A 15,952-nucleotide genomic window follows, 5' to 3' on the forward strand; every position below is an offset into this window, starting at 1 on the left:
AACCTTATGTCCCCATCACTATGTATCCAGGCTCGGAGCTGATGCCTAAGGCTCTGTCCACGCGTATAGTTGGGGGGATCTGGTGGTTCTTTACCTTAATCATCATCTCCTCCTACACGGCCAACTTGGCTGCCTTCCTCACTGTGGAGCGAATGGACGCTCCCATCGACTCGGCTGATGACCTGGCCAAGCAGACCAGGATTGAATATGGGGCAGTGAGGGACGGATCCACCATGACCTTCTTCAAGGTAGATTACTTGCTGTATGTTGCTCCACATAGAAGTATCCCAGCAGGCATCTGGCTGACCGGCGTCATGGCCAGTTGACGTATGTACATAACTGTACATAGGTTAGCCTTTAAATTTGTCAAAGTCAAAATTGCAACACAAAAAGTCACAGTCAAAATTGCAATGAATCCCTGAATCTTTTCAACTGATTTTGAATGGATGTGTTTTGTTTTTGGTATAAGTGAAAAGTTAGCCCTGTAGCCCTATTTGCAGTCTGTGTCAGATACCGCAATACTGATGTCAGAGACATTAAAATTCATATCAAGTTATAGATCCAGTCCGATTATATTGTATGCATTGATGAATTGAATAAGCTTAAATTGTACTGCAGAAACCTAGTGGAAGCTCTCATCAAAGAGATGTGTGTATGATATATTAAACCAAATTGAAATACAGGAAAGAAGCCCTGAACCGCTTTGTTTTTCAACGGTATGTGTCTTGTTTTTGGTAAAACCAATAACATGTAAAATTAGTCAGCCCTGTGGCCCTGCGTTTTAAGTCTGTTTAAACAAAGGAGGTAATTCGTTATAACACTGGTGTTGGCAAATGTTTCAACTTCCCGGCCAGATGTCCAGTGGCTTTTGATATGTTTGCTGGGATTTTACTCTGCCCGTACTTTACAACAGATGTAAATCCTTAAGGTTCCACTCCTAATTAAATTATCTCAAGTACACCCTGAAGTGTTTCTATAACAAGCTTGCCAGCATAAAAATGGTTATTGTTTCAAATTAGTTAAAGACCTCTGGCGACTGCAGTAATAGTCAAGTAGGTGTGTTTAATTACAAAAACACAGTGGTGTTTTTGTAATTAAACATGAGTATGCTGAGGTTTCTGAGCACCAAACCGAGTCAATATCCACCGCTGGGACACAGCGGCCTCAACAGTGTGCGTACATCTGTGACGCATTTCAGTCGTTCGCTCCCCAATCCACTCATCTGAGTGGAACAGTGAATTGGCAAAACATAGTGTTTACCTTTGTTTTCTATCACTGTTGTCTTGCTTTCAGATGGAAGTCTGAATCAGCGCTGCCTCCACTTTAATAAAATCTTCTGGGTTTTCTTATCAAACCGTTCCCGCCGCCGTCCTGTAGCACTGCCAAACTGGCATCCTCACAATAAAGAGAAAACCCATAAAACACTGTGTAGTAGAGCGAGAGGGAGCGAGATAGAGACAGACAGACAGAGAGACAGACAGAGAGACAGACAGCCAGACAGGCAGACAGAGAGACAGACAGAGAGACAGACAGAGATATTGCCATGCACTTAAGATAAAAAAAGACACATATAGAGGAAGTGAGGGATGGGTATGTGGGACGAAAAGGGGGCTAGAGATATCAAAACTGTGCATTTGTGTTTGTGAATGTGTTTGTGTTAGATTCTGTTAGATAATGTAGGCAGCGACATAACCTTACACCCAAACCCCTGTGTTGCCTTATCAAACTACACCCCACCTCTATAATGTAGCTTTATAAATCTGACAGCCTTATACAGAAACCCTATGTTTATAAGACAGAGAGAGAGAGAGAGAGAGAGAGAGAGAGAGAGAGAGAGAGAGAAAGAAAGACTGTCATGCACTTTGGTAAAAGTCGATGTAGAGGCGGGGGAGAGATGGGTATGTGATAGGAAAGGGAGAAGATGCATATCGAGACTGTGTTTGTGTTTTTGGGGGTTGCGTTTTCAAGTTTGAGGCATGCGTTCACGTGTCAGATTGTGTTATATAATGTATCACTGTACCCCCGTCCTCAGGCAGCGCCTTCACTTCCTTCCCCCACTACCACCCACTCTCCCTGCATCCTGGTGGCCCAGCAGGGGTGATCCATGCGGGGCTTTATCCTCGCAGATTGCAGCCTGTGATTACGGCTGCCTGGATGGGAAGAAACAGGCCGTGTTGATGGCTCGAACAAATTGAATCAGCTGGAGGAGATTTAGAACACAGCTGTCCCATTTTCTCTGACTGAGCGAGGAGAAACACACACGCATACGCACACACACACACACACACACACACATGGAGATAGAGTCCCATGGTACTTTCAAACTCTTATACGTTTAGGAAAGTATTTGTGCATGCATTATGTGGATATGTACATACTCACACATACATACACAGACACACAGAATGCAGATGCAGACAGACACTTCTTCCCAACTTTTGCCTGTTTTGCTCCCCGGCCAGAAATCAAAGATCTCCACCTATGAGAAGATGTGGGCGTTCATGAGCAGCAGGAAGAACACCGCTCTGGTCAAGAACAACAGGGAGGGCATCACCCGGGTCTTGACGACAGACTACGCCATGCTGATGGAGTCCACCAGCATCGAGTACATCAGCCAGAGAAACTGCAACCTCACGCAGATTGGAGGTCTCATCGACTCCAAGGGCTATGGGGTGGGAACGCCGATAGGTAAGAGGAGAGAGACGGAGAGCCCAGCACAGATCAAAAGGTATCTGCAAGTAATTCTCTTTGTATTTTTTACTGTGCTTGGAGTACCAGATGGTTGGGGGTTTATTATATCGAATAGTTCCAGGAAAGTTGTCAATCACAGAAAAGTATGATAAATTAACATTCGAATACTTTCTTGTGATTGTCTAAACTTTCTGTCCTGTTTGGTTAACTCCACACATTTGGCTGCTAAGTAGGTTAAAACAAGCAAAGTATTTACAAATAATATTCATGCCAGGTTGGATAAGAACAGTAAAATGTGCCCAATCCACTTAATCCCACTTGTTTTTCCACAGAACTAATCAGGCAGAAGTTATGAGCTTATTAGAGGGTTTGTCTAACCACCATATAGTGATATTGAATGTACAAACACAATAGTGAATGAAATAGTGAATGAAAGATACAAACTGTGATTTATTTGACCATTAAAATTTTGGGTTTGCATGTGCTCTTAAAGAGTTCACGTATGGTCTGGTATCCTCTTTATAATCCCTGAAACATTTAAATACACTTTATGAGTCAGAAGTGCTTCCATCACTCGGCTGGCAGAGCAGCCGAGTGATGGAAATCTCCCCATAATGTTCATGTAAGGGTTCAGGCCAATTTGTTGGCTTGAGAACTTCAAACTGGAAGCAAGTCAACCTACTGGGCCATGGTTGCAGTCGATGCAGTTGGTGCAGTGCTTGTGAAAACAGCCTGTCTGTTTTCTCTTTTCCTTCTCTACATGGTTCTTTGTCTGTTACTTATCTTACTGTATTCTCCTCTAAAACTGTCTCACCACTGTCTGTAAAATTAAAATTGTAGTATCAGTTCAACTTAGCTTCATTTCTATAATTTACATGAGGCTCACACTGGCTATCAAGCCACTATGACAGCTGTATAATGAATTTATATGGGGATTTTTACATCTTTATTATTTTCTCAAGATTCAGTCCTATGCTTAGTTTTTCATAACTACCTTAAGTTAGCTAAAGGTTGCAAGCTAGTCGGCTGCTACAACATAAGTTAACACTGCAAATACAAGCATAATGTTCATTCATATTGTACATGGCCTCATAGAAAGAATGACTAAATGCAACAACAAAAGGCAATAGAGATGTTAAGAATATGAACTTTCCAAACCCTGGTAAAAGAATGCATAAGTGCAATGAAAAAGGTGAGCAAACATTAATGCAAATTTTAAAAGGTGGGTAAATGGCATTTATATAACTATGCAGCCCTAGCTAACCTCTAAATACATTTTAAACTAGTGTTAATAAACATTACAAATGCAAATAGGCCTTTTACAGCCTCAAAATGTGTGTATGATTCATGTTTTGCTGTTACATACATTACATACAAAGCTCAAATTCCAGGGTAAAAAAAATGTTTCAATTCACTAAAACACGATGTAAACAAAGTAAGCAGTGGGGCGGCGGTGTCTCAGCAGGGCGTGCAATAGGTCATTTACTGATGGGGCCTTTAAGGCTCTGTAATGGGTAATAAATGAAGAATGGCAAAAACAACAGTAAAGAATTAATGGCTCTGTCACTAAATAATGGCTCTATATTCCCCTCCTGTTCTCTTCCTCCTTCCTCGCCAGGTTCTCCATACAGGGACAAAGTGACCATTGCCATCCTCCAGCTGCAGGAGGAAGGGAAGCTGCACATGATGAAGGAGAAGTGGTGGAGAGGGAACGGCTGTCCGGAGGAGGACAACAAGGAGGCCAACGCTCTTGGGGTGGAAAACATCGGCGGTATCTTCATCGTCCTGGCCGCTGGTCTGGTCCTCTCTGTGTTTGTGGCGATCGGCGAGTTCATCTACAAGGCCCGCAGGAACGCAGACATCGAGGAGGTGAGTGAGAGCGAGAAGCCGCTGTTCTTCTGCTGAGCGATGGATGATGGAGAGCGCCAGCCATCGGATCCGAGGTTACACTCCAAAACGAGGAGGTTATGATGTTATTGAGATTTATGTTTGCTGGGGTTCAGTTGGGCAATGTTTGTAACGAGTCTTGTTGAAGAAAGAATAAGGTTGAATTTATTGTAGGGTATTTTAAATCACACCACTATTTCAAGACATTCAAATAATTATGCAAATTCATTTTCCTACAGTGTGATTTTACAGACTGAAGAGTTTGGTTTATTTTTGTTTCTTTCCAAGTCTTTTCTTTGCAGTGAGATACTTCTCATTAATTTTTTCTTACTGCAGAGGGTCTGAGCAGATGGTTGTTAGATGTCCGGTTGTTCACTTGATCAAAATCTTATTTGCATTTGCAGGTGTTGTCTTTGCAACACAATATTGGATCTGAAAATCTGCATACATGAGTACAGAATACATGTTCTCAGCCTCATTATTGGCAGTCAACAGTGGGTTAAATTTAATAAAGGGATGGAGAGTTGGCAGCTCAAAATGACAGACATCTAATTCATTTACTCACTATTCTTTGAGTAACTCTTTATTTTTTTTCTTTTTCCAAAAACATTCCGTGTATTATTCATGAGGTGACACCAAACATGTCATCATTATTGGATTATGCCTGCAATAGCATTGCTTCTGTTCCTCTGTGTTTTAATGACATCTGCTTTGTTTTCTATCAGTCTATTTGTCAAGCTCAATTGTTATTTATATATGACAAGGATGACAAAAGTCTCATTTAGTTGAAGCATGGATATGAATAGTCACATCTTGTTTTGAGAACTTAGATTATTCATGTGCACACTGTTGTCAGAGGCAGGGCCATGAAAGAACAACAGTCCCATTCACAAGATTGAGCTTTGGCTTAATGTTAATGTTAATGTTGGCTTAAACTACAACGGCATTTTAGGGCCACTGTAAAAAAAATGTCTTGAGAAAAAAAGTCATAATGTTTTGAGAAAAAAAGTCATAATATTACGATAATAAAGTCGTAATTTTGAGAAAAAAGTTGTAATATTTTGAGAAAAAAGTTGAAATATTTTGAGAATAAAGTCATAATATTTCAAGAAAAAAAATGGAAATATTCCAACTTTTTTCTTTCCAACTTTATTCCAACTTTTTTCTTGTAATATTCCAACTTTTTTCTCAAGATTATGACTTTCTTGTAATATTATGACTTTTTTCTCGAAATTACAACTTTTTTCTCAAAATATTACAACTTTTTTCTCAAAATTTTGACTTTAAAACATTTTTTAAATGCCGTAGTAGTTAACATAATGTGCATTTCTACTTTTTTTTGCTTGCATGTCTAATTTGACCTCTGTTGTGTTTTCCTCCATTGTTTTTTTTGTTCTGCTGTGCATGCTTGCGTCAGGCCTTTTGTTTCTTTTACGGGGTGCAGTCCCGTCAGTTCCAGCGGCGCGGCTCCACCTCCTCCTCTGGCACCTCCTTATCCACTGATCTGGAGAGCGGCAGGCTACTGGGGGACGACATAGAGTAGCCACGGCAACAAACATACAACACACACGCTCTATAGACGATAGGTTTGTAAGACAAGTCCATGGTCTCTTTCTCTCTGTCCCAACTGAAAATATCCCAGTACAGCTGATCCCAATTACCATCAACTTCTAACCTTTACTATCTGACCCTCATCCCCACTCTGTTCCCACATGCTGTTATCATCCGGTTTATTCGGTTTATCTGCCTGCGATGTCGATTATTTTCCTTGTACAGCAGCAGACTAGATTAGCTGTCTTCAGACGTCCTCTAAGGTAAATGTTTAAAGCCTAGTTTACACTCAAATTTGATCCTCAAATTTATTCCTTTATTTCCTGAAGCCAGTGCTGAATTAATCTTCAGACAGTGTTTAATAGGCTTACAATGTAGTTTTACATTGTATTTCTTCTGATGGTTTCAGAATTTGAATTTAAATAGCAGGGGATTTCAGTCACAATGGCTCTTTGTTCTTTGGGACTGCAAGCCATAATCCTTAATCAGAAAGCACCTTGGCATGTCTGCTTTAAGAGACCACCTCCTTTCATTCATTTACTTTATCTATATGGTAAGGTGCACTTTACTCTATGAAAGCCTGAAAAACTAGACTCTGCCGTTCAGAGGGAAAACACTAGTACCAGGATGTCGGAGAAAAAATGGGAAAACTGTTTCAGACAATATTTTAATCCATTAATTAATCTGTTTGCTTTATTTAGGAGCCCAAAAATCATTCCAATTTAGTTTGCAAAATTTTGTCAAGTTTATATAAACATGTGTAAAGCTCCGCAAAGCTGACTGTTTTCTGGCTTACATTGGTTAAGGTGACCTTTATGGCATAAGAAACATAAGTGAATGAAAGGATAAATGTCACAAGGTGTCAACTAGGCTTCAACTAGTGACAAATTGCATAAAAAATGGCATCAAATGGCACATGACTTGATTAGGTCAGGTTTAAAATTGGGTTTAAAATTGAATCATCTCATACAAGCCAGGCACTATAGACATCAATCTGAGTGGTATGATGCCTCATTCATAAGTAACAGGTCACCCATTTAAGATTGTTTTACTGTGGTTCTCTTACCTACAAAATACATCAGCTAATTTTTATACTTGCTGCTGAAATGACTTTCGGTCGGTTTGTATGGACAAAAGCAGAGGTTTGCAAAAAAAAAAAAAAAAAGCGGCGCTTTGGCTTCAGACTCTGCAGTGTGCAGCCTTGCTGGCCAAACTAGTCAATTTTGGTGCACACCAACCAACTTTTCTAAGTTTTTCATCATTGCGAGGCTAGACTTGCTGAGGTTGTTAGAGGATATCTGCACCTTTATGACTGTTCAGCGCAAGATATAGTAATAAATTGGCCTTTTAGATCCTCATATTCCCTTAGCAGCCTTTGTCGCTGTTTCACTGCAGCCATTGTTGTTCTCTCAGCGTTATTTCCGGTTTCTTTAAGTTTCAATTACCTCTTTAATCTTCATGTGTCCCCACTGGTGTGCTGTAAATGCAAAAACAATACGAAACAGCAGTGAGGCCACACAAATTTGTATGTGGCACCATGTCCCGACTGTGTCTCTATTTCGGGCAAGTTCAACTTTGTTGTTTGTTATCCCGTCGCCTCAACAATAGTGACAGAATTCAGTTGTTTCTCTGATTTGCTACACTTCCTGAAAGGCTAGCAGTCATCTTCCCTGCAATAACTGTTGAATACTTGATTCAGATTGGTTTGGAGGGGAGCATTTATTTTGTTCAATACCCAGCATGAATGCTTGCTACTTTGAGGTAAGAGGGCCATTGTAATATAATGTAAAATTGGTGACCTATCCCTTTAATGTAGCAGCAAAACAAAATTGAAGTCTTAACTTGTGATGTCACACTATGGTGGATCTCATCCCTTGTTACTCTGTTAAATTGTTAGTGGACACAAGATACATTTTACATGAACAAAGCTTGTATATTTTCTGTAGTAATCATGAACAAGGGGTTAATATAAACCTTAATTTTAGTGCTGCCATTTGTGCATTTTTAGCCCTCACAGTGTGTAGCAGAACTGTGCCAGTTCCACTAAAACACTGGAAATTTTGAATATTTGAATATTACATTGAAATACTGGGGCAAGGCTCTCACTATCAAACATATCATATCATTACATGCTAAAATACTTTGCATTGTCTAATGTAAAAATGTCTTTTAGAAAATCAAGTGACTGCACACAATTAATAGAATATGTTTTTGTGCCCATGTTTTTTTTAATTGTGCTGTTCGGTAGACCAGTTTGAATAATTTTGAATAAATGAGATACCACTGTAGCTGCTGTGGAACAGTTGCTCGGGTTAAGATGCCCCCTGACACAGATCCAAAGTCAGTCCTGTTCCACACTGCTGGTTATTAACATTTTATGAGAGTAATCTGATCTGTAACTGGTGACTACAGGCAAATTTAATAGAAATAATGATAGATGGGATCACAGAGGGATACAGACTCTCAGGATCTTCACTGCCCCCCTGGACTGAGCTTGTCATCTGGTAATGAGATCCATCTTGATGTAGGACACAGTACAGAGGACCATGAACACACTGTGTTATAGCAAACATGAACCATTATAAAGAGGGGAAATGATACTATTGGCATAACAGAGTGTAAGACTTCCACATACATACTAGGTGATCAATTTGATGCGTTATTACTAAAATAAGATCAAAATCCCAAAGTGTTTTTTTTTGGATCTTAGACACTTCATGGGAGCCATCTGGACTGTATTCAAATAAAGTGGGGCGGCCAGGGAGCAAGAATAGCTGATTGTGTGACATTACAAGTTAAAACCGACTCAAGTTCATACTTTTAATGTCAGTCCTGTAAGGTAAGTTGGGATGATTTATGTTCTTGTGATATTATCCTTATCCTTATCACATGCATAGCATGTGTTTTACCAAGTGAAATAATATCAGAAATTAATCAACGGTTGGGGAAGTCCCAGTTTTGCTCCTCATCTTTCTCAGTCTTTTAGATGTGAGTTAGCATCAGGTAAGTATTCTCTGCTCACACTGTTAAAGGCGTTCCTAGGAAACCCTGTAGGAAGCCGTATTAGTTTCAAAGGCTTTAGGCAAAGCCTAAGGGTGAAAGAGGAGGACCTTCGATGGTCCTTAATTGCTAAGACCAACAGATGAAAAGACAATGATTTTGTGCCGCGAATGATAATTTGCAAAATAGATTTAGTGAGAATACCCTCCAGAAGAGAGTAAAATAAAAGGCAAATAAATGTGGTCGAAAATTAATGAGTTCAAAGCAATGTATTATTCTGGAGAATCAAATAAGCCTCAGGCTCCTCATTTCAAATGCCCCTCTCTTTGATAATTTCAAATAATTACCATATTATGAATTCATTACTCTATACATAAGGACGTTGCACAGCAGATATTGTCCTTCATCTCTTGTCTGTGTAATTGGATTTCACAGGATGAGACAAAGTTTACAACTCTTTTAGATAAACTCACAATTTCAGTGCATTTTATCATTCACGGTGTTTGTCCAGGCCTTTGTACTGACCTGCGGTCATTACCTGCCTGCTCACTCACATTCAGCAGAAGGGAGAGCTCACTGGAGCCACTGTTAGAGCTGGATCAAATGTCTTGGGTGTTGAACAGGAATTAGTTATAGTTGTGAGATATTTTATAATACCGCATTGGAAGGCTGGAAGCATACCCCATTGGTCATGTTGGTCCAGCTATGGAGTAGCAGTGATTCTTAATGTTAACACACTTCATTGAAAACACAGTGATTTAAATCTCACACGTCTCACCCAGGCCGAACTGCTCTCCATGGCTCTGCATTGTGTAATCAGCCATATATATGCAGAGCCATGAGGCTGATGCAGGTCACAGACTTCATGGAAATCAGTGTTAGCAGTGGCTAAGCCCAGGCCCATTGTTGTTGTTCTCTTTGGCAGTGTGTGTCTTTTAGCGCCGTCATGGAGGAGTTGGGTATCTCCCTGCAGTGTTACAAAAGCATCAGGAGGAGGTCGCGACCCCGCAGCAGAGCGGGATCGGCCTGCGTCTTCTGTCAACCCAAACGCGTTGCAAAGCGGGAGGGAGTGGGAGGGGACTCTAGCACTTCAGTCTTGGATTGAAAAACCGATGGAACATGGATCAAAGACTGCTATTTGAACGCTTGCCATTCCTCAGATGTGTTTGTGGGCCACTTAAAGTTGTTGTTTCCTCATCGCCCCTGCCTGAATGTTTCTATATATGTGTATGGGTAATACATGAAGCATACGCATTACAGATGTAGTTTACAATGTCCTGGCCTTGTATCAACATCGATAATGAAATGTTAAATGTATAGGTTATGACTAAGAGAATGAAAGCTAGTTCAGAATTAACCATTGCTGTTCCCTCATGCTTGTCCCAGTGTGTTCCTGTTCTGAGCAGTTTTCAGAGTAGAATCTGCACACTTTGTAGATGCTCCCATGGTGTAAATTTATTACCACTTCACTGATTTTCAGAGTAAACATTTTTTTGCATTTTTTAAAAACTGTCGTCTTGCTGGTTTGTTGTTGTTGTTGGTTGGGGTGGCAGTGGTGTGTGTGTGTGTGTGTGTGTGTGTGCGTGTGTGTGTGTGTGTTTGTGTGTTTCTGTGTGTGCCTACTGGCTGCTACCACAGTAGCTTCAGAGGGGGATTGCTGAGCCAACCATGGCCAGTGAAGGGAGATAAGGACCCCTAAGGGTAGTCCTGCACACGCCTGCTGTTTCATACTCTCCAAGCCCCTACATCACAGACACCAAACCACACACGTTCGCACGCACGCACACACACAGAAACACACATATTATAGCAGCTTAGAGAAACACAAACGCTTGTGATCATGAACATTGTTCTCTGCTACAGAGAAAGGATATGATATGGAAGGAAACTAAATGAGAAGTGGTTCTTTTAACTTGTGATAAAAGTTGAAATTCTCATGAGGGGACTCAACACAATTTCTCGATTTACTGCGTGAATACATTAACATATAGGAGAGTAAGTTATATTAGTTAGTTATATTTTTCAAGAAGTAATTTCCCCTGTTAGCAGTTGTCAGTATTGAAAGCCTAGGGGGGAGTTTTGAATCCCAGTGGTGACAGTGGATCCCCAGTGAGCTCCAATGAATGTGCGCATGCAAAAAAAAAAAAAGTGAAAAGCTTCTACCAAACTAAACTCTGTATCGCTTTAGGAGCTTCACAAGCTTGGTGTGTGTGGAATACAACTTATCTACCAGCAGCTTTTAGAAAATTATGCACACACGTACACACACCATACCTTAGGCTATACAAATCCCCTCCATTCAGTGATAATCGTCCTCGCTGTTGACATTGAAAAAGTCCATGTAAAGCCTGCAGTTTGAGTTTAGAGGAATTCAATGGGCTTGAATCATATTGTGATTTGCCAAAAAAAAAAAAGAAAGACTCAGCACCTCTTGAAAAATAAGCGCTGAAAAATAATACCGAGAGTGACATAATGTTATGGATGGAATGTAAAAAAACTAGCAGAAAAATAAGAGACTTTAGTCGATTTTTTGTGTCGGAAATACAACTCTTCCCTTCTTATAGGGAGCCTGTTATAAGAATTCAAATTTCCCTTTATTTATATACATACAGTATATGATGAAAGATGTTTAATGAATACATTGTTGTAATTTGATTTTGTTTGAGTAAGTTACATTTGCATTTAACCACTCAGACAATGCAAACAGTAATGCATTTTCAAAAACCCATTTGGCTGATTGGCTCTCCTCGCTAAACAATTGCTAAATTCTTCCAATCAGGCCAGTTTGCATAAACACACACACACACAAATACACACACACACACAACACACACACACACACACACACACGCCACTGTGACTGTTCTGCCTGTGAGAACGAAGTCTTCACTTAACTACATTTATTTGCAAAAAATCATGAATGCCATTACTCTTTACCCTGAGCTCAAGTTTATTTGAAAAGAAAATCATGAAAACTGAATAATATGGGACCTATAAACTGTGAAATAGATCACAGAGACAGCAGTGTATACAGCAGCGTTGCCCTTGACCTCTGTACCACAGGTAATCATATTGAGGGATGATGATGTGTTCAGCAGGCATTAAAAGCAAGTCTCAGCACAATTACCACACTGCAGCATGAATACAGAGAGCGCGGCTGACAATCATCACTGAATGACTCACACACCCCTACTGGAATTTGAATTGAACTCCACGCAGCAGAACCTGTTGCAGAAATTTTAATCAACTCTCAAAAAATGAATACAGGCTCATTTCACATCTGTGCATCACAAACTAGTGAAACGGTTTGCAATTACATTAATATTTTCACTGACAGGTTTCACCCATTTCCTCTACCCTCCTCATGTGTCTCGCTCCTTCTCTGTCTTGCTAAAGTAGGAGATTTTTATGTCTTTAGGTTTATTTTTGAGCCTGACCTGAGGCTAAAAGAAATTAAGACAGAAGGAAAGAGGAATGTAAGAATTTACCCATGCTCCTCGTCTCTCTGCCACCTCTTACGCAATCTTCTGCCCCTTTAATCTCCCCTCCTCATCGCCACCTACTTTCAGCTATACTCTATCCTTCTTTTTACCCATCCTCTCTGCTCGCCTCCCCCTGTATAGTCTCTCAAGTGGATATGTGTGCTAGCCTGTGTGGTGGCGACATGCTCCATATCTTCTTGTTCTGTGGGGAAAAGCCTCTTGAGTGAGTCAGCCGGTAATCCTGACATTCTGGAAAAGATTGCCACCAATAAGATCAGGAGTCAAATCCTGCAAACAAGTAAAGAAAGCAAACATTCAACACACACACACAAAAAAATAATTATGTTGATAGTTTCAAAATGGGCAACCGTGGGTCAACAAGTGATTTTGGCCATGAGAGGGAGGGAGAGGGAGAGAGAAAGAGAGAGGGAGAGGGAGATCAATGTTATTAGAGCAGCTTGAATATTAAGTCATACTATATTCCATCCATTTTTTAATAACCTCACTCAGATCTTTTAAAACTGACCTCTGATTCCCAGAAATACCGTCAGATCTCACCTGCGGATTCGACGACATTTCAAGCAGGAAGGAGCAATAAACAGATCCGGACGTGCGCTAAATTACTCATCTTAATAAAACTCAAGTCAAAGGTTTGTTTTGTGACATTTCTTTGGGGCGAATTGTGTGTGTTGGTTTGTGTGCATCCTAAGAGAATTGGACCAGGCTTTTCTTAATCTCTCCATGTAATGAGTTTTCTCTTTTTTGGTATTCAGATTAATTCTGGGATTGGGCTCAGGCCAATGTAATAGCGTTTGGTTGTCTCTAATCTCCTAACCCCATAATTCTTAATCAAAACCAAAGGCAGTATTTTTTTTTATTTTTTTTTTATCATTATCTAATCCGTCATGAATGAGGCCATGGATTACAACTCCGACCTTGGCATCCTGCACAGCTGAGCCGGTCTCTCTTCCTCCACTAACCTGGGACGACCTCACCTGAAGAATGCTCCGGATGTTTCTGTCGTCACCTCTGTTCATTTCTTCTTGCAGATAAACACACACTGGATAGGGTGAGGCGTCCAGAGAAACTACTGGCTTTGTCCAGCTTCTTGAAAAACAGGGATTTTAACCTTGGTAGAGAGGTGAAAAAGAGAGTGGGGGAGAGATAAAGGGATGGTGACATCTGTCTGTTTGTGGTGTGTCAGTCACACAGTAAGAAGGTTAAAGATTATGATCCAAACCCCTTCTGGAGATGAAGAGAAAGAGAGAGAGATTGAGAGAGAGAGAGAGAGAGAGAGAGAGAGAGAGAGAGAGAGAGAGAGAGAGAGAGAGAGAGAGAGAGAGAAAACTCAAAGAGCTTAGTGTTGACATCTTCAAGATGCCAGTAGAGGACAGTACAGGTTCCTTTAACTGCTGAGATCAGCTGAAGGAAAGGTCAGCAAAGTAAAAAGTGTTTGAAGTCATATGTCTATGTTCTTTTCATACCTCCTATATTTGAACAGCATGTGTCAATTTTAACAGACTGATGATCAGCAGTCTTACTATAACTGCTCCTAATGGTCATGTTAGGAAACCATTAAGGTGTATAAACCTATTTATACAACCAGAGGCATGATAAAACATACAATCTACAGCTGAAAGGACGTGCACATTTCTCACTTATAAATTGACTAGTATATATCTCAGGATTTCCACCTCTAAATCTAAATGAAATTTAAAGAAAACATGTATACTTATCTGTCAGACCTGTCAGTCTGCTTCATGTGTCATTACATATGGCTCTCAACTGTATATATAAGTACAGAAAAAAAATCAAATCTAAAATATGATTCCAACATAAGAGACTGGCAGAAGTTTGAGCGTGTCCCATCCATCACATTGAGATGAACAGTCTCTGGGGCTGATAAGGCAGGTCTGTGTCAATGGCCTGTCAATGAAGACAAACGAGGAGGGCTCATGGAGGTGCAGAACATCATTCATCTCTCTCTCTCTCTCTCTCTCTCTCTCTCTCTCTCTCTCTCTCTCTGCCTGTCTGTCTGTCTCTTCCTCTCTCATTTTGTCTCTGTCTCTCTATCTCTCTCTCATACATTGAGTAAACCACCAGCAGAGCGCTGGAGTGTAGAAATAATTCAAGGGAAATGCTGTCATCTGCTGGTGTGTAGGTGCAGTGGCCAAACAGATGGAAACTGTTATTTGTTTTAAGTGGGAGTAATCACTGCAGACCATAAGTGTTGTAGTAGTACATAAAAAGTGGGTAAGTGCTGTTCTCAGTCAGTCACAATCATACTTTAAGTCTCACAACCACTAATACAAACAAAAAAAACAATTATCTTTTCAGAAAAGCATTAATTTATGTTTTTCTTCCTTTATAAATAGACATCATTTATATTTGGGGTCAAATTGACTCCAGCAATTTAAACCTACAAAAAATGATTGTAATTGAAAGTGTTACCCAAGTTTACACTTCAGATCATCAGCAAGTAACACATAGCAGTAAGTCAATAATGGAAAAAACACCAATAAAAAGTAAATTATAGTCTTTCAAAGAGCTGTGACAGGACCTCATTAGCAGAAAATCTTCAGGTGAGATAAAACTCTATAAAAACTTGATAAAACTGCAGGATAACTGAGAGAAAGTTCCCTCAGTTATCAGTCAAAACAAAGAGAAAGAATATGTGTAAAACTTTTATATCTTCTCTGGTTTTTTATAGGGTTAGGGTAAGGTAATGGTGTTGTTTGGGGTCAAAATGACCCCAAACAACACTGTTGTATACAAAGTGTGTACAGGACCTTGAATTATCATCATGTTACACTTTGTGTTTACCAGTTTTCCCCATGAAATTAGGAAAAGTCATCGAGTATCAAGCTGAAAAAATAATGTTAATCATGTTTTTAGAGACGTTAAATGTTGAATGGGGTCAAATTGGCCCCAAACATAATAGGAGGGTTAAGTAGTATTACGCTCCATATATATTGTAGCTATCTGGCTGTAAGTACTGAATGCATCTGAATAGTCTGTGGCTCGGTCTTCTCACTAGTTTTGCACACACATGAAAATACAGAGTAAACCATGACCTGCAGTTGGTGATCATTATAAGGCAAACAACCATCAATATAAACATCAAATATAAACAAATATAAAAGCATAATTTATGCTCCCCCCTTTAAAAAACCTATCCTCAAGTACCTTACATCACTTTCATACTAGGTACTACACATGTATGCAAGCCCTAAAAAAGTGGGCAACTCTGTTCTTCAGTTACATAAAAAAAAAGTATCCTAACTGAGTTTAAGTAGGTTTAAACCTCACTACATCCCCGAAACACCACCCCAAAAGAAAAT

At 39.9% G+C, this 15,952-nt stretch overlaps 1 protein-coding gene across 1 annotated transcript in view; it reads left to right on the forward strand.

The window, feature by feature from the left end:
- Positions 1 to 10,234, forward strand: part of grik1a (glutamate receptor, ionotropic, kainate 1a) — a 31,383-nt gene extending 21,149 nt beyond the window's left edge. The window contains exons 14-17 of the mRNA XM_071924655.2: positions 31 to 248; positions 2,463 to 2,688; positions 4,310 to 4,560; positions 10,055 to 10,234. Coding sequence (XP_071780756.1) covers positions 31 to 248; positions 2,463 to 2,688; positions 4,310 to 4,560; positions 10,055 to 10,234 — 875 coding nt within the window. The remainder of the gene's footprint in view (positions 1 to 30; positions 249 to 2,462; positions 2,689 to 4,309; positions 4,561 to 10,054) is intronic.
- The last annotated feature ends 5,718 nt before the right edge of the window (positions 10,235 to 15,952 follow it).

The sequence above is a fragment of the Centroberyx gerrardi genome, chromosome 11, assembly GCF_048128805.1.
Source record: "Centroberyx gerrardi isolate f3 chromosome 11, fCenGer3.hap1.cur.20231027, whole genome shotgun sequence".
Taxonomy (NCBI): Eukaryota; Metazoa; Chordata; class Actinopteri; order Beryciformes; family Berycidae; genus Centroberyx; species Centroberyx gerrardi.